Source organism: Topomyia yanbarensis, chromosome 2 (assembly GCF_030247195.1).
Source record: "Topomyia yanbarensis strain Yona2022 chromosome 2, ASM3024719v1, whole genome shotgun sequence".
Taxonomy (NCBI): domain Eukaryota; kingdom Metazoa; phylum Arthropoda; class Insecta; order Diptera; family Culicidae; genus Topomyia; species Topomyia yanbarensis.
This window is the reverse complement of record NC_080671.1, coordinates 260,028,181-260,047,260: the sequence shown is the minus strand read 5'-3', so window position 1 is coordinate 260,047,260 and position 19,080 is coordinate 260,028,181. Positions and strand designations below refer to the sequence as shown.

Sequence of the window (19,080 nt, the reverse complement as noted above, 5' to 3'; positions counted from 1 at the left end):
TGTGAGTGATTGAATTATATGAGTAATAAACCAGTTGAATTAATCTATCCACGTGGTTGCACGTTTTTTTTACTCCGCTCCGTCCGTGCAAGATTTTATCTCGTTCCGCGAATTTCGGTCTTCGTTCGTCCAAAAAAGCTGGTACTTCGAACCAGATTTGCCATAAGTTTACCGGTTACGCGAGTTTTCGTCGGTTATTTTGCATTTCGTACGGCCCGCATCGAAATTCGTGTGTGACAAAACGAAGACCACGTGCACAAGCGGACCGCGAGGAAAACTTTTCGTCTACTACAGCCTCGCTTCAAGATGGACAAATTGCTCCGTAAGAGGAAATCGCACGCCCCACGACTCGAACGAGTTGGCCGCACTCTGGAAAAAATGGAGGATTCGGAACACGTCGAAGCCGAAGATGTCATCACTGAGATGGATAACCTCAACAGCATTTGGTCGTCCTATCTCGCCGTTCATCAGACAATATTAGATTTGGCTGAGGACGACGCCGCTTACGAGGAAGTGATTCGCCATCAGATTGCTTTCGAGGAAGAATATTTGTCGCTCAAGAAGGGTTTAGGAAAGTTACAAAGGCGCATAGAATCCACCGAACACGAGGTCACAATCAACCAACAAAATGGTGGCAATACCAGCGTCATCGAAACGCTCATGCAGCAGCAAGCACAGTTTCTTCGAGCAATTGCAAGCAATGCAGGAGCTTCAACTTCATCGATTCCTCCTACAAATAACGAAGTACAGAACGACATTCCATCGCTTCCAAATTTGAGGCTGCCCAGAATGAATCTGCCGATTTTTAGTGGTAACTTTTTGGAATGGCAGTCGTTTTACGATCTCTTCAGTGGATCCGTGCATCAAAATCCATCGCTACGTCCGAGCCAGAAACTGTACTTCCTCAAAACACATTTGGCAGGTGAAGCAGCAACGTTAATTTCACACCTAAATGTGGAGGATGCCAATTACCAACCAGCACTCCAAAAACTTCGAGAGCGATACAACAAACCCCGCGAGATAGCTAATCTGCACATCACCCGATTCTTGAGCCAGCCACATTCGACAGCTTCGTCCCCCTCCGGCTTGCGCTCCCTCCACGATGTTTCAGATGAAGTGATTCGGGCCTTGGCAGCTCTCGAACGTGAAGGAAGAGATATTTGGTTAATGCACATCATCTACGAAAAGCTGGATGCGCACACTAAAGAATTGTGGTGCCAGAAAATAGTTGAGCTTGAGGAGGATGCCGTCAACTTCGATGCGTTGTTAAGGTTCATCGACAATCGAAGCTCCGCTCTGCAATCGTCGCAACGCTCCCGAATTTCCAGCACCGCTCCAAACAACAAGCCACAGGTATCAAAGCCGCAGTATAGACCATCTTCTGTTCTTGTGGCCACAAACCAAATACAATTAAATTGTGGCATTTGCTCGAAACCAGGCCACCAGCCGTACCTATGCGGTAAGTTTACACACGCTAGCTCATCTGACCGATTTTCTATGGTTTCTAGGCAAAAGCTATGCCAAAACTGTTTGAGACATCATAGTGGCGAGGCGTGCAAGGCTGGTTCCTGTCGAAAATGTGGTCTGATGCACCATACTCTACTTCACAAAGCCTTTCAACCCGCAGCACAGTTCACATCGACCGAAGCACCCGTTTCTACTCCTCCTCAAGCCCTCATTTCAGCCATCAATTTAGCCGACCATCTCGATGGTACGAGTGTGCTTCTCTTGACAGCTACCATTGATGTTTTCGATAAATATGGCGCCCCCATTCCGTTCGCGCAGTGCTCGATTGCGCGTCGCATCTCAGCTTCATCAGGAAAGATTTATGCGATTAACTCGGCATTGAAAAATCCCCCATCAACCTAGACTTTCAGGGGATTTCATCCACAAGCTCACACTCTAGTATGGGAGCTTCAATTACAATTGCATCCAGATGTTCGCCCTACCAGGCCAATGTACCTTGCGCTATACTGGATCGAATATCTGCCGATCTACCACTACGCCCAGTGAACATCGACGATTGGCCAATTCCGTTTATTTAGCTGACCCGCAGTTTCATAATCCCTAAAGAGTTAGCATGCTTTTGGGCCTTCAACCATTCCTTGAGCTACTGGAACCTGGGCGAATTAACCTTGATTCAACCGGTCGGCTACCTATTCTTCAGAACACGAAACTAGGATGGGTAGTTTCAGGTCGTTACGAGGAACCTTTACATTCGTCTCCGGTTACCTCCACCTGTCTAATAACCTCTGTAGACGACCACCTTTCTCGGCAGTTGCAGAAGTTTTTTGAAATGGAAGAGTACGTGCACCAAGGAGGTCACTTCAGTGAGGAGGAGAAGGCCTGTGAGGCACATTTCGAGCTGCATACCATTCGCGATAACGCTGGTCGATTTCAAGTTCGTCTTCCTTTTCGCGAAGACCCTACATTGCTCGGGGAATCTCGCAACATCGCTATTAGGCGCCTAGAGCAAATTGAACGCAAGTTAGTTAGAACTCCTCTGCTTATGAGCCAGTATCACTGCTTTCTACGTGAATATCTCGATGCTGACCATATGTCTCTCGCCAAAACACCAGCACCGATTGGCACGGTATACCTTCCGCATCATTGTGTCCTGAAAGAATCTAGCTCCACTACAAAATGTCGCGTCGTGTTTGATGCATCGGCGAAAACAACGAGTGGAAAATCACTAAACGACGTGTTAATGACTGGTCCTGTTCTCCAAGATTCGCTTATCGATATTCTGCTGCGATTTCGATTCCCAGTAGTAGCGTTAACCGGTGATATACAGCAGATGTACCGTATGGTACAGGTGGCGATGGAAGATCGCGATTACCAGCGAATATTATGGCGATGGAAAGCAGAAGACACCATCGATGAGTACACACTGAACACCGTCACTACGGTACGAAAACGGCATCATACCTTGCAACGACATGCGTGCAACAGCTGCTTAACCAGTATGCAACGAGTTCCCCCACCGTGGTTCAGAAGGCACTGAAGGGGACCTATGTTGATGACGTTTTAACTGGTGCAGACTCTCCGGAAGAAGCTCAGCAGTTGCGGCGACAGCTTTCAGAAATATTTGCGTCCGGTGGATTCCATCTACGGAAGTGGGCGTCCAATTGCACAGCAGCCCTAGAAGAAGTACCTGAAGCGGATTTGGAAATAAAGATTCCGGTCGAACTAAATGGAAACGAAACCATCAAAACCCTCGGAATCCACTGGCAGCCGTGCAACGACGAGTTCCTGTTCTCATATCAACCACATAAGATCCTTCAGCCCACAAAGCGCATCATCTTGTCACAAATCGCCAGCCTGTTCGACCCCCTGGGCTTGCTGGCCCCAATCATCATCAAGGCAAAATTAGTGATGCAACGATTGTGGGAGCTAAAGGTGGACTGGGATGAAACTCCCCCTGATGAGTTGATCAATGACTGGTTAGTTTTAGCACAGAATCTGTCGGTTCTCAATTCATTTCAGATACCTCGACGAGTCATCAACACGCAAAGGCCATTACGAGTCTACCTGCACGGCTACAGTGATGCTTCCGAGAGGGCAATGGGCGCTTGCATCTATATTCGCTCAGTCGATGAAACAGGAAACTATTCATCTCATCTTCTTTGTGCTAAATCAAAAACCGCACCAATCGGAAACTGAAGGTCTACGATACCTCGCTTGGAATTGTGTGCTGCGGTAATATTAGCTCGTCTCATCAACAACGTCACTGCAGCGCTGTCGATACAAGTCCACGAGATTCGTGCCTATAGTGATTCACAAGTGGCTTTGGCATGGATAGCTGGCGGTGCCTCAAGATGGAAGACATACGTCGGAAACCGCGTGGCGGAGATCGTAACCCACTTGCCATCTGTAAATTGGTATCACATCGGCACTCACAGCAATCCTGCTGACATAATATCTCGTGGTGCTCTCCCCGTTGGTTTACAAGGAAACATCCTCTGGTGGCACGGCCCAGACTGGCAACACTCGTTACCGCTTCCAGAACTCAACGTCGCACAAAGGCAGCAAGTCGATCGCGAACGAAAGTCGGTGACAGTAAGTCTTATGATAGTATACGAGAATTGCTTTTTGGATGAAATGTTAGCTCGATACTATCCGAGCAAACAAATGCTTCTGCGAGTCACCGCTCGTCTTTTAAGATTTGGTTCCCGCCGTCCTGGACGTTCGACAGCTGGGGAGCTGGACCATGCCCTTATGATTTATGTACGACACACGCAGCAGAAGCACTTTTTGAACGATATTAACCGGTTGAAGGAAGGCAAGAGCGTACACCGCGGAAGTTTTGTCTATTTGTTGGATCTTTGTTTGTATGATAAGGGTCTCTTCAGGGTGGGCGGCAGGCTTCGGCAATCTAAACTAAGCTACGACACGAAACATCAGCTGCTATTGCCACGCCACTCCATTCTGACATCTCTAATATTACACGACGAACATGTCCACAATCTGCACTGTGGACCACAAACCCTGCTGGCTGTTTCTCGACGGCGATTATGGATACCCTATGGAATTAGCGCAGCTCGTAAAGTTTTTCGACAGTGTATAACATGTGCTCGGTTACGACCACTACCCTTACGACAGCAAATGGGGCAATTACCATCCGCTCATTTAGAGCCACAGCCTCCGTTCTCAATAGTCGGAATAGATTATGCTGGTCCGGTGAATATAATAAGTCGCAGAATGCGCGGTGTTGCAGCAAGTAAGGGCTACATTGCCCTATTCGTTTGCTTCGTCACTAAAGCGGTATCGTTAGAAGCAGTTTCGGACCTCAGTACATCATCGTTCCTGGCGGCGTTTTCGAGATTCACCAGCCGTTACGGTTTACCAGCCAAGGTGTGCAGCGATAATGCAACAAATTTTCGAGCCGCAGCAAAACAGCTGAAAGATATCGCTAACCTTGTCAACTCTATTGAACACCAGTCAATTGTGGCAGATTTTCTCGCCGACAAGGGGGTGGCATGGAATTTCATTCCGGCACGTTCACCGCACCACGGCGGACTCTGGGAAGCTGGTATTAAAGTCGCGAAGCAGCTGCTATCAAAAATATCAGGTAATTTTACGTACACGTTTGAAGAATTATCGACTCTTCTAGCACAAGTTGCGGCGTGTATGAACTCGCGACCTATAACACCCATTTCCAATGACCCAAGTGATCCGGAACCCCTGACACCTGCTCATTTCCTGATCGGGCGACCCTTGACAACAGCACCTGAGATCAACCAACTCGAACGCCGTATCAGCTCTATGGCACGATGGCAATTCGTCCAGCGAGCATCGCAGGAATTCCGTGCGCGATGGCAAAGGGAATACGTACGATCACTTCAAGCGTTTACGAAGTGGTAGAGATCATCAGCCAACGTCAATATCGGAGAGTTCGTACTTCTTGTAGGTGAGAACGACAAACCGAAGCAGTGGCCACTCGCACGGGTCGTGGCTGTTCATCCAGGACCTGATGGGTTGGTCAGAGTGGTATCACTGAAAACCCGTAATGGAATTACACAGCGAGATATTCGGAGAATTCGTTCAGTTCCAATGGACAGCGACGAATACGTTCCAGGGCGATTGCGTGAGGAAATTCCGGACCGAAATTTGGTGGGCGGCTTATGTACGAACGTAAACGGCGAACAATCCTCTACACAACCCATCGTCTAAACTCACGCCGGGCGACGAGCGTATTAGCCCTGATTTCGCCTAGCCACCTCTAACAATCAGCACTGTTATTTGGACTAGTGTGAGTGATTGAATTATATGAGTAATAAACCAGTTGAATTAATCTATCCACGAGGTTGCACGTTCTTTTTTACTCCGCTCCGTCCGTGCAAGATTTTATCTCGTTCCGCGAATTTCGGTCTTCGTTCGTCCAATATGGTTACACAAATAAACAAGTTTTCAACACTATTTTTTAAAAATATAAAAATTTTACCGCATTTACCACATCACCGCGCGGTGAGGTGCGGTAAATAAAGTGCGGTTGGGGTAAGCGGTGCGGTTTCATTATTTTTTTGCAGTTGCGGTGCGGACAATCCATTTACCGCCCACATTCGCACCGCGACGAACCCTACTGACGGACCAATTCTCGACGGGTCCACAGGCTTCGGTATCTTCAACGAAAATCTTCTTGCCTCATTCAAACTCAGTGATCCTGCTTCAATTTACGTTGCAGAATTAGCTGCCATTCAATATACTCTCGGGATCATTGACATCTGGCCCGCAGACCATTACTTCATCGTTTCGGACAGTCTCAGCTCCATTGAGGCCATCCGTGCGGCGAAACCACTAACCGTATTTCCTGGGGAAAATACAAGAATATCTGAGTGGTTTATCTGAAAAATCTTACCAGATTACCTTGGTTTGGGTCCCGTCACATTGTTCTATTGCGGGCAATTAGAAGGCGGACTCTTTAGCCAAGGCGGGCGCATTAGAAGGCGACACTTACGAAAGACCAATTTGCTTCAATGAATTTTTCAGTATCTCTCGTCAGAGGACGCTCGAGAGTTGGCAAACTTCATGGAGCAATGGACATCTGGGACGGTGGCTTCATTCTATTATCCCGAAGGTATCAACGAATTCTTGGTTTAAGGGCTTGGATGTGAACCGGGACTTTATTCGTACGATGTCAAGGCTCATGTCCAACCATTACTCGTTTGATGCGCATCTCCGTCGTATAGGGCTTGCTGACAGTAATCATTGTGTTTATGAGAACGACTATCACGATATCGAGCATGTTGCTTGGCTGTGCGCAAATTACCGTCTTGCCAGGTCCCAACTAATAGATTCCCTATGTGCCAGTCCGGGACGTCATGGAAAGCCGTGACCACCCCTACATTTTTCTTATCTACACCTTTTTGAAAACTATTGATGTCCAAGTTTAATACATTTTCCCCTCTCATTCACAGTAGAACCTCGTCAACCTCTCCCTGTATCTACAAAATGGCATTGCTTCACGAGTCTACGATGCATACCTTTCATGATAACCGTCCATCCAGAACATCATGAAACATGTCACAAGAGCATTATGACAGCATCGGAGTGCCAATAATCATCCGAAATATCGACTCTCCCCCTGCGATTACATGATGGAAACTACTACAATAAAGTGTGCATATCCCCCACAATCATCAACCAGCTAACGAGAATGTCAATTTTACAAAATTTTACAATATGTATCCCACTTCCTACCTTTTTACATTTCTTATAAAAGAAATGTATAGAATTCGCTCAAACTTTCAAGATTTTTTCCGAGGCCCAGAGGGCCGAGTCTTATAAACCAATCAACTCAGCTCGACGATTTGGGACAATGTCGATGTGTGTGTGTGTCTGTGTGTGTGTGTGTATGTAACGGACAAATTCTCATTCGTGTTTCTCAGCAATGGCTGAACCGATCTTATCCAAACCAATTTTAAATGAAATAACTAAAAAACAGTATGAACGCTATTAATTTGTTTTCGATTCTGATGTTTAGTTTCCAAGATATGAATGTTTGAATGCGTAAAAATGGCGTTTTTTGCAGTTTTTTCGAATTATCTGCCGAAATTGACAATATAGAATAACATGTTATGTTTATGTTTTTAGACAGCTTTAACGAATACCTTTCGAACAAGCTATAGATTGTTGAAATCGGACTATTATCAAAAGAGATATTTAACATTAAATGCGGACGAAAGATTTGTATCATTTCCCGTTGCCAGAAATATGACCAAAAACATGTAATCTATTATTAACGCCAAAACGGTTTATTTTAGGTTAATAGTATCTTCGGAGAATTTAATGGAGGTAATATGCCCTTTCTTTTGGTATTGTGCTTTTGCTGATTAATCCCCCTATGAGTGAGATATTTTCACAAATTTTCTTGGAAGTGATTATATCGAAATGATGCCTTCAGCAAATTTGTAGCTCTTACTTTTGCGAATAACTTTACTGAAGACTTTAAATATCTATTTTGAATACTTTAAAAGTTATGGCTTGTTGTTTGTTGATTACTCTATGTCGCCTATTTATTGTTCAATATAGTAATAATCCATTGAAATAAGCTAAACATTATTTCGATGAAACGAATTTTGTATTTCATTTAACTATCTGCAACCGCTAGAAATAATCACCGAACACATCCAAGTTGTCTGGAAGGAACTTGATAACTTATCAGTACAAAAATGTTCATTTGTGCGAACCTTCTGACTGCAATTTTTCTAACTTATAACCATCGGATCGATCTGAAACATATCGGAAAATGAAAATCGAAATAAATAACTCCAAGCAACGGCGTAGCCAAGAGAAGGTTTTGGGTCTAACACCATAAAATCTGCCCCCCCTTAACCCAACACACCCAAAAAAAATTATTGGATTGAAGTTGAAAATTTATTGATGCAGACTGATTTAATTCAATATTACAATAACAATTATCTGATCCGTAGATTGATAACCTGTTGTTGTAAACATCATGAGGACTTTTGATAAATTATCGGAATGGGGTCCTGATATGTAACTGATCTATTGGTCTTGTTTTCACAGTTGTCTAATAGCATCAATATCAAATTCCTGCCTGAAAACATTCCAATAGAAAATTCCAGAGTTCTGTAATCAATCATAATCCTCAGATTTATTTTTAAATTGAGCTCGTTTTTGTAGAGATGTACTGTAATAAGGGTCTTTATTTAATAGGAAGCAAAGTTAAAATTGATTTAATGTATATGAAACATAGAACTTAGGGTTGTGGTACCGGTAATACTGGTACCGAAAATCCCGGGAATACCGACCCATTTTTGGTACCGTAATACCGGTACTGAACAAAAGCCAGTACCGGTATTTTCGGTACTATACAATTTTTTATGACAAATATGTTAACTCTGCAGGGTGATCTGTTTCAAAATATCGTTCTGCAAGATAACGTTTAATTATATTAATTTGCCTTCTAGATAAATCGCTGAGATAACACCTTTATGTGGGAATGAGGTGGGGCCATCATCATAATAATTCTAGAAGTTAAAGTTTTATTAGCGACATTCTGATTGGTTTCCATTATTTACTGGGTGGCGCGTACTAAGGCTATGGTCTAAGTCATGTATGTATTTGGTTTGCTCCTAAACCTTTATCTATAATAGAACGAACAGCGATTTAGTAGCTAACAGTTTTAGACTTGGTAAACTGCTTCAAATGGGGCGATTTGTAATTATTGGTGATCGGAAAATTTAGCAAAACTCCATAGTTTACAGGAAAGCAAAGAGCCTGGATATGCGTTAGAGAATAGTAGGCAAACGACATAAAGGTCGAAACCAATTTTCAGAATAGCAAGATAGGAAATGCAATTAACCTGCTCGGAATTACTGCCATTCTCGTTTTGATTTACTGTTGTTAATAGGGTTTCATGGGTTTCATACATTTACCATCTGTTCAAGTCGACGAAAGTCGCACCACTTAGCAGTTATTGATTTCAAAGTGGGCTAGATTTCGAAATAAAAGAAGGTGCCCCATACGAAAAATATTCTTTGTGAAATGAGTCTTGCCATTCTGAAGGAATTAAAACAATAAACATGTTTTTTGATCAGCAAAAATCAATCATCTGAGAATAAGATCATCAGTTTGAGCATGCAATTGCAGTTCGAAGCTTTTCTCTAATTTTTTGAAAAAAAAAAAATTCGAGTACCGGTACTTTACCGGTACTACCGGTACTGAGGGCTTCAGTACCGTAGTACCGGTTCTCGCCAAAAAGGGTCGGTACTGCGAACCCTAATAGAACTGCTCACCAAAAAATGCATAACTTTCAACATTTGCTAAAAATGTTTTTGCCTTTCTCATTCACTCTAAAATTCGTCAATCTAATCCCGACCCGGAGGGCCGAGTGTCATATGCCAATCCACTGAGTTCGTCGAGATCGGAAAATGTCTGTGTGTGTATGTATGTGTGTATGTGGAAAAAATGTGACCTCTGTTTCTCAGAGATGGCTGGACCGATTTGCACAAAGTTAGTCTCAAATAAAAGGTACAACCTTCCCTTCGGCTGCTATTGAATTTTTTATTGATTGGACTTCCGGTTCCGGAGTTACGAGTTGAAGAGTGCAATCACACAGCAAATTCCCATATAAACTGAAATGAAAAAAATTCAAAATCAAATTTGTATTTCTGATGCCAAATGACTTTAAAATGCATGAAACATTGAGATGTTTGACAAAAATTGACTTCTTTGGACTTTGGTACATTTTTGCCTTTCTCATATAGAAAGGTTATGCAATCACTCTAAAAATCGTCAATCATACCGGCCCGAAGGGAGTATGCAGTGAGGGGTTGCTACTTTAAAATTAAAACTAGTTTAAAATTTCTTATCAAGTTGAAAATTTTCGGCAGGACCTGGACCTCCCGGATCTTTCTCCATGATCCGCCGCTGGTTTCAAGCGATGTTTCAGTATCACATAGTATCTCAAGATCGTGGCTGTCGATCCGTTGTATGTATGTGCAAATCGTACTGAACATGTAATATTAATTTCCACCATTGTATTGAACATAACCAGCCATGGAATCGTAGTCTGGACAAATGAGACAAGCACAATTGCACCATTAGGTGAATTAAAACAGGTTTTTATTTTGGGAATGCGTCGAGTTGAGACGAAAACGTAATATGATTAATAGCGAGGATAACACTTTCCGAATGTAGAGAGAAATTTATGAAAAATGATGATTTCCATTCGTTTCTAGCAGGTTCTGATCGATTTTGATGAGCATTTGATTTTTGTTGTATGGCCAATTATATGTATAGGTCAAATGTTTAAAAACAGTAATTTAAGGTCAAGATAGCATCATTTTGAAACCGCCAATTTCGGAGGTTTAGTATCTTCGATGAGTTTTACAAACGTTAAACAGTGCATCATTTGATAAAATAATTTTGACGGTATATCGTCCAAAAAGTATTTATGGTGAATTTTTTCAGGTTGATCTTCATGACTACAAAAAAGTCTCAACAAATTCGCTAAAGACACGAACTCTGTTACTATTTTCTGAAAAATTAATTCTGCATAATTTTAAAACTTCAAAAATTACGGTTTCGGAATTATGCCGTTTGGACAGTATGATCGATTTTCACCAAACCGAATTTCTGGCTACGCCGCTGATTTCAAGTAAGTTAAAACAAAGTCGTTCTACACTCGTTCAAAAGAAACTTCTTCGAATGCTGAATATCTATTATAACACTTTGAAACCCCGATTTTATCAGCCAAATATGAACATATGTTTGATGGGCTCTAGCAGACGAACAAGATTGAATTCGAGTATATCCTTTCTTGAGCATGTTTTCCTTATCATGAAGATATGCGAAATATGCGAAAATAAAAAGTTCATCATAACCAGAAATAGTTATCAGACTACATCAAGGGACGAGAAGAATATTTTAACAGCTTCAGTTTATTATAGAGAAAAAAAATTGCCCGATTTAGTCAATGTCCCCATTTTGTCAGCCTAAAATACACCATGAGACTGATAAAAATGGGTCTTTATTGTATGTATTATTCGCTGTTTTCACATTAATAGGTACATTTCTTTTTTGGAGATTTTTTTATTGCATCGAACTACAACAATTTTTGGGTAGTTTTCAAGGGGTTATTTTATAGACTTCTTCCAAAATTTGGCGAACCTATTCCAATTCGTATACCAATTAATTGGTATACTTAAGGGTTTATATGTTGCAGATAGAGAAAATACTGAAATTTTCAGCTTTTTTCCTACACAATATTACGAAAGCTTATTAAACAATTTTTCGTAATAAGTTTGTGAAAATTATAAACTATTTGAAATTTTTTAATAGTTTTATTTTTTATTTAACCGTGATTTTTTAATAAATAGTGACCATCGCTTCACAACGTAGTCTATTTTTCATGGCTTGCAGTGAGCACGATCTCTCGAATAGCTGAACTGAAAATTATGGAATAGAAATTAATTTTTAGTATTCTTTACAGACCCGCTGGTGCCCTAAGACGATTTCGCTAGATTTTCAGAGCACTGTGCACCCAGTACATTAACGCAAGTGGCGGAAGGTTATCGAAAAGATTCGTGAAAATAAAAATTCGAGTAATGATGACGATTTTCCCAAACGGTTCGTTTTCGTGAGGTTTTTATTTGTTCTTTGGCATTAGGATTAGCGATAATAATTCAAATCAAGGATACTACTGGGAAGTCACCTTTAGAAAAAGTCGATGTCGAAGTAAAATTTGAAACTATGCACGCATGCACTTCAGAGATAGCGTGATATCAGGAGCTGCGATTTCATTTCAACGCTTTTTTGTGAAAAGTACGATACTTACAAATGTAAACATAGGGCTTTCTTCATACATGCGAATGAGGGCTTTGAAACGCAACAAATTAACCTAAAAATTTTGATTCTACGATATTGTTTTCTTAAACTACAGCAAAAAATACAACGGGTGAAACTGTATTTTTGTTTGTTTATTTAAAGTTTCGCCCTCCACGCTCCATGCAAACAAACAGAGCGATACTTTTTTTGCTGGCAATTTAGAGGCGAAAGTGCTATTTTCGTATTTTTTTAGGATTATCAAGCTGATACCAGCTGTAAATAGTAACAATGATCTCTATTGAAAAAACACGGACGAAATCGGTGGTGTAGAACGGTAGTTATTGTAAAAAAACGTAAGGGCGATACTTCAATGCTGATAGGTGGGACCGAAAAAGTAAACAATCGCCAAAGGGGCTATACTATCATTTTGTCAATTTCAATAGCAAAAACAAATTTTAATTTAATAATTTCAAATACTTTATGAAGTTTTGGGTTTCGATCACTGAATCATGCAATCTAGGATGTAAAAAAACACAATTGTACTTAAGTAGGAAATAAAACCAAGTCTGGAAATATTCACTGTTGATTTTCTTTGAATGGTACCACTGCTAGTATCGCCCTTTTCAAGAAAAAGCGTTGGTTTCTTAGTTCTCAGTCGCGTTGGAAATTTGTGTAAAGTATAAACTTCGATTTTTTTTGGCTCAGTGCAATATATAACCCCTTTAGGAAAATTCAGTTTTCCCACCACAATATAGATATTTTATTAACAATAATTCGTTTGTATTTATTTTATGGGCCATTTTTTCGCTTTCCCATTGATTTGGTTTGAGTTTTCTAGCACTGATGTTGTCCTATGCTGATTTGAGCGATTCTCTGAGTCCTGCCACTATCCCATGTAGTATGTGTTATCAAAAACATCGCGAAGCATCAAGTTCTAAATGTTCTCAAACGATATAATATCCGAAGAGTGATAAGAGTTATAAGAAATGTCTCATCACACTGTTAGGTGGATTAAACACGTTTTTCTTTACTAACATAAGAGGGGAGCACGCCGCACAGTGGCGGGTCTTCAAACAAAAGTCGGACAAAACTACAAATGTTACCTAATTTGGCTGAAAATCACAATTTAAGCTAATATTGAGGTGCTGAGCTCATTTTTGATGTCAAAAGTTGTAAAATATTCAATGCATTTTTCCATACAGTGTCATTGAACCTTTCTTATAACTATGATCCCATTTTCATGATAGATTTTCCGTTACTGTTCACCAATGTCAGCAATATCATACAAAATGAAGCACACTACCTTAAATCTATTGTGTAACGTGTTGGTTAACTGTAGATTGTCTAACTATTTTACACAAAACACCATGCGTCTCCATGTCAGCAACAAAGCTTCAAAATCTCCTTAACCCTTTTTGCGCACCTAGGCGCAGAACGAGACTATGATATTCGAAAAGTGAGGTTATTTCCCATAGAATGTATACTATGTGATCGATCCGAAATGATTCCAAAATTTGTACAGAATACATTAGTGAAAAGAGTATTTTTGATCTGACCACCTCAAACATATTTAAACTAAAAAGTTATAGTTTTAAGCAAATTTACCAAATGTATTTTATTCACTAACCAAGTTCTTTCGTTCCTTTACATAATGAAACTAGTTGTGCTAAAATCGGACAAAAATCAAAAGAGCAACATGCATTTGAAATGAACAGAGCAATGGTGGTTTCGGAAATGAAAATCATTAAAAAGTCCAGACTTTGCTACGTTTAAACTCATGTTAAAATTCGTCTTCTTATCCAATGATCATAAAATTTTGAATATACATCGTTCAATACAAGAGATTTTAGGAAAATATAAAATATCAATATTTCAAAAATAAATTTTTGAGGTTTTGGCCAGCCTCCAGCCACTGTGCGCCGTCCCTAAATACGGCTTTCTCTTCCCCAACTAACACGTGCGATGTACCTTAAAAATGAATTATCGGCCTCGTTAAGCTACCTTATTTGAGCTTAAATAAACTTAGCCATAAATAAAAAAAAGTTGAAATCATATGTTAGCCGAGAAATAACTATCATGGCACCAATTACAACCAATGGTTCAACCACCTTAAGCTTGATGAGCGCGTATTCAAACTGAATGAAAAGCATATGTATACCAATTTATTTTCTTTTGGGCATTGAATATCATGTCACTACAAAATGCTGTACATCATTAACCAGCTATCAACTATCCAACAAGTTAAAGTTCTAAGTTTAGAAACATATCGGCTACAAGTTGACAAAATTGGTCTCACACGCTATGGAACGAGACATTTGACGAAGAAAAGCTCTTTTACTGCAAGAAAATATCGGAATGAAAGATAATTCTCCATGTTGTCTGTAGAGTAAATTCATTTTCTTTAACTTGAATTTTTTTTATTTTTAACATTGTCGTGTAACGCAGATCAGAACGCAGCCATATAAATGACAGCATCGTTTGGTTAAAGCTTACCAAATATTTTAGGCCGGTTTAAAAGTTAGTCCGGTTTAAAAACTGTTAGTACTCCTTTGTGCTTACGGCTACTAGTGGTGGAATTGGTCCTTTCTCATTTATCCAAAGTATGGTTTAATAGCTGGTTCCGCGCAATAAATCATAGCGGAAATATCTATCACATTCTTAATACACTTGGTAAGTATATATAAGTCACGACTGCCACGAACTTGTTGAGTAACACGACGATGTTGACACACTTGAAACAAACAAAAATATAATATTTAATTACCTTAGTCAGCGTGAGTTCATTGTTAGCTTTATGCCCACACATTTTGAAATGCGGGTTTGTGGGGGACGGGCGCGTATGATTAGTGGGAGGGGGAGTATGCGCCAAGAACCACCTAAATTATTTTGATATACGAAGTGGATGAAGGGAGTGCGGGTGTGAGGGTGGTCTGAGAGGGGTGGCGGTGAGAGAGGCGAGAGGGGATCTGAGTGGAAGGAAGGAGAGGGTGGATGGGGTGTGCAATACCCAACTGCATATTATACCTTCCATTTAAGACTAGCTTAGTGAAAATTGGTTCAGTCATTACCGAAGTGGCTTTATATCTGGAATATGCCCGGAACCCGGGACTTTCGAAATTATTGATAGTGGACAATATATTCCAATAATCTTTGATTCGCCATCAGTGATCTAGACCGAATCGAAGTAGAGTAAAGCCACGTCAAGTGATCCTCGATTTTTGCGCAAAATCACCGATTTTCATGAGATATATTTTATTGTATAGGGATTATGGTGAAAAACTTTCGGTAAAAATATTTCGTTAAAACTCCTTTTTTCTTTAAGATATTAACCCTTAAACTTTATTGCATGATAAAACTGTAAATTTCATATCTCAAAAACTACTGACGATAATTGAATGAATTTTTGTACACTTATGGAATGATATTTACCCTATTTCATAAAAATATTTCTACTGTACAATTGTGTGAATAACGGTACTTTGCATCTATTTAAAAATATCAATTGTATTTTTCTTGTGTTGTTCACGCTAAAAAACTTCACAGAGTATGTCAAATTACGCTCCATTTTTCACCTTCAATAATCTGTATTGGTAATTTATCATTTTTGTTCCAATCGAGAGTTATGGATGATTTTGTAACGCACGGCTGAGCATATCTCTTGTCCAAAATTGCCATATCTGATATAAGAGCAAAAAGATAAGCTTTTCTTTACGGATTATTAAAGGTGAATGTTTTTCGAGTAATTTGAATGGTTTTCAGCGTTATTATATTTTCCAGGAGTTATTTTATTTTCTGTTATTCAATGTCTCGAACCGACGCGCTCGGATGTTGGCCACCGCTGTACCAACTTGAGCAGTGGGCATGTTTGAATCTGCATGCATATGGCTTTTTTGCAAATTGACATATTTCACCACTTTTCATCGTCAGTTGGTTCTGTCCAGATGGTAGCACGGTATATTTGCTCAAAAAATATTGAACTGTTTTTATATTATTAATGTGGGTCGACCAAATGAATATTGCATTCCGTTAAAAAGTAGCGATGGTTTTGAAATAAAGATCGTTGATGATTCACTGAAATTTAATGAAGTAAATAATATCTTTCTAGACCACAACCACCTAGACAACCACCAATCAACAGAATTATCAGAAGCATTATAAATAGAAAATAGATAAAGAAAACACGCCAATATCAATGCGATTGGAAAACAGATTTAAAGTAAACTTTTTTCACAAGACACATCGTTGAATATAGGGATGATCAAAGTTGGAACATGTGTACATTTTTCGCGACCTGTCAAGCCACCCGTACATTCACGCTCTGCTGAAAATGTCTCATGTCTCAAACTGGTTAGCTTCCAAGCCTGGATGTTTGGTCTCGTGACATGTCATGGAATATAAATGATGTTTTTTTAAATACCGTACAATGGCAGATAAGTGGAATGGTAGACGATATATAAAAATTCAATTGTTTTGAACTTTTTGACATTAAAAATGTCTTACTCCACTATCTGGGGCTAGGTGTCATTCTAAAATCTAAACTATCTCCCATGTAACGAAACTATGTAAGGTTTGCACGCTTATAACTCCGATATTACTAGATGGATTTTAATCATTCATACACCAACCGATTCAGAAACACCTATCTTAAATATTGGTAATAATTTAATATCTCCCCAATAAAAGTAGACTTTTAGAAATTGTTAAAATTAAAAAGTTCACGAAAAACGGGAAAACTACCATTCGTGAGGCAGATTTCTCAGACACAGCCGTCATTAGAGGGTACCTTAGTCGCTCAATCAAACACGAAAAGTCATAAATAGAAGCGACGCATGTCCGTTTAAATCAGTTGTTGCTAATATCCCATACGAGCAACATCGCCTTTGGGCGATGCAATACTTTTTTTTAACATTGACACTAGCAATAGCATTAAGTGTAATCTGTACGATATATATCGAAGATGTAATAAATAATAAGAAGCAATCGATTTTCGGCAACGTTGGCATTTGCACACACTCGCACCTAAGCGACTAAACCATATACGGTTAGTTTATAAATAGAGGTGACGCGTACACGTTTGAATCAGTTTTTGTTCTTTTGTCGAACGGGTAAGATCATGGCTGTAGCGTCTGTACGCTACCCTAAGCGGTAGACGCTATGCATTTTCGGCAGCGGTGGCCGTGTGCGGATTTTTCGGGTACCAGCACGTTGTCACAGAATGATTTGCAAAGTGGGTGGGTGGGGTGGTTTGGATTTAATTCAATACGGCAGGATGCGACTTATGCGTGCTGCTTGAAAGTGTTGCGCTTGAAAAAATATATTTATTTTTATGCATGCGTGTGCGTTGTAACTTGTTAATCCATGTTTACGGCGCTTTGTAGCAGCGTAGGGTAATGAGCATATCGGCTTTCATATGTTTCATATTTCGGTTATATGTGATATATTTCAGTTATGTTTTTTTTATCAGTAAGGCATCTGACAACGTGCTTCTGTAGTTATTGCACTGTTCAGCAGCGTAATATTTTATATAGGAGAGTATACTCAGGTTTTCTACGTGGTTTTTTGCACGGTATTTTTTTAAGCGGATTTTGAAATTTACGCGGTTTTCATTTACGCGGCCTGTATCCCCCGCGTAAAAAAACCTGAGTGTAATTGCATCGGAAACACATTCCCAGCAGAATTTTTTGTTTTCAAATTTCAAACATTTTTGTTTCATACTGCACAAAAAGTTTAAAACAGAACTTACCGTCCCAGTAGCAGTTTAAGCGGGTGTTCTTTTTCGATTAAAATTCAAGCCATGTCTTAAGCGTTACTGGACTTAAAATTGTTTTCCCAGTTTATGCAGTCAGAGTATCTGTCCTGCCCTATGTATTTAAAACACAGTTCTAATCGCGTTTTAAAGTATACAACAAATAGAACGGTTGGGTATACCAATTTAAATTTTAAAATAAATCTGTTTTAAATTATGAAACAAACCGCTGTACTGCCGCTAGAAGCATAACTGTCCCATGTGCTATGGGAAACCCTATACACATGGGACAATTATGCTTCTAGCGGCAGTGTACTGAAGATATAATTATGTCAGTCCTATTACCACATAAAGTACCTATATAACATAAAACGCTGCAGAATAAGTTTAATAATACAATGTTTACACTACAGAGTTATAACACGTTATAATAATTAGCAACAATAAAAATGTCACCAAGATAGCATAAAAACCCGTTTTAACTGGTAGTGCGAACGTTGTATAACAATGTAATTTATCAAATAATTTCATTTGTTCAACCACTAATCGATCAATAAATACTTAACCTTAAGATTGTTTACTTAAGTTCGTTAGTACATTATTGAAAATTTAAATGGAAAATGAAATTTCATATTTCATGGAGAATCTGTATATTTCCGTTGGCGGGCGTGGGCTTCCTCATCACAGTTCTCAATATGGAACTTTTCTTTTGAATATATTTTCTGGACAGACCAGCCTATTGTTACTAGATGGATCAGATCACATTGGGAAGAAAATTGGTCTAAATCGAAAAAAATCTACTTTTCACAGATAAATATTGTTTGTTATTACGAGTTACAAGGAGTTGAAAATCAATAGTTTTAGACATTTTAAACGCACATTGGGAAGAAAATTGGTCAAAATAAAAAAAAAATCAACTTTTCACAGATAAATATTGTTTGTTATTGCGAGTTACAAGGAGTTGAAAATCAGTAGTTTTAGACATTTTAAACGTACATTGGGAAGAAAATGGGTCAAAATCGAAAAAATTTCAACTTTTC

General features: G+C 39.6%; 2 protein-coding genes across 2 annotated transcripts; both read left to right on the top strand.

Annotated features, from left to right (window-relative positions):
• The first annotated feature begins 306 nt into the window (after positions 1-306).
• LOC131680289 (uncharacterized) lies at positions 307-1,869 on the top strand. Its single transcript, XM_058961011.1, has 3 exons — positions 307-1,367; positions 1,439-1,459; positions 1,509-1,869. Exons 1-3 carry the CDS (start codon positions 307-309, stop codon positions 1,867-1,869), a joined length of 1,443 nt encoding a protein of 480 aa, XP_058816994.1.
• A 211-nt stretch (positions 1,870-2,080) lies between these two features.
• Positions 2,081-5,364, top strand: LOC131680288 (uncharacterized). Its single transcript, XM_058961009.1, has 3 exons — positions 2,081-2,908; positions 2,953-3,443; positions 3,666-5,364. The coding sequence occupies exons 1-3, from the start codon at positions 2,081-2,083 to the stop codon at positions 5,362-5,364; spliced, it is 3,018 nt and encodes a 1,005-aa protein (XP_058816992.1).
• The last annotated feature ends 13,716 nt before the right edge of the window (positions 5,365-19,080 follow it).

Bases quoted from the DNA above. Each gene is read 5' to 3' on its own strand.
- LOC131680288 (XM_058961009.1), top strand. From the start codon at position 2,081: ATGCTTTTGGGCCTTCAACCATTCCTTGAGCTACTGGAACCTGGGCGA. The intron at 2,909-2,952 runs GTACGAAAACGG...TGCGTGCAACAG, and splicing joins CACTGAACACCGTCACTACG to CTGCTTAACCAGTATGCAAC. The intron at 3,444-3,665 runs GTTAGTTTTAGC...CGGAAACTGAAG, and splicing joins GATGAGTTGATCAATGACTG to GTCTACGATACCTCGCTTGG.
- LOC131680289 (XM_058961011.1), top strand. From the start codon at position 307: ATGGACAAATTGCTCCGTAAGAGGAAATCGCACGCCCCACGACTCGAA. The intron at 1,368-1,438 runs GTATAGACCATC...GCTCGAAACCAG, and splicing joins CCACAGGTATCAAAGCCGCA to GCCACCAGCCGTACCTATGC. The intron at 1,460-1,508 runs GTAAGTTTACAC...TATGGTTTCTAG, and splicing joins CCACCAGCCGTACCTATGCG to GCAAAAGCTATGCCAAAACT.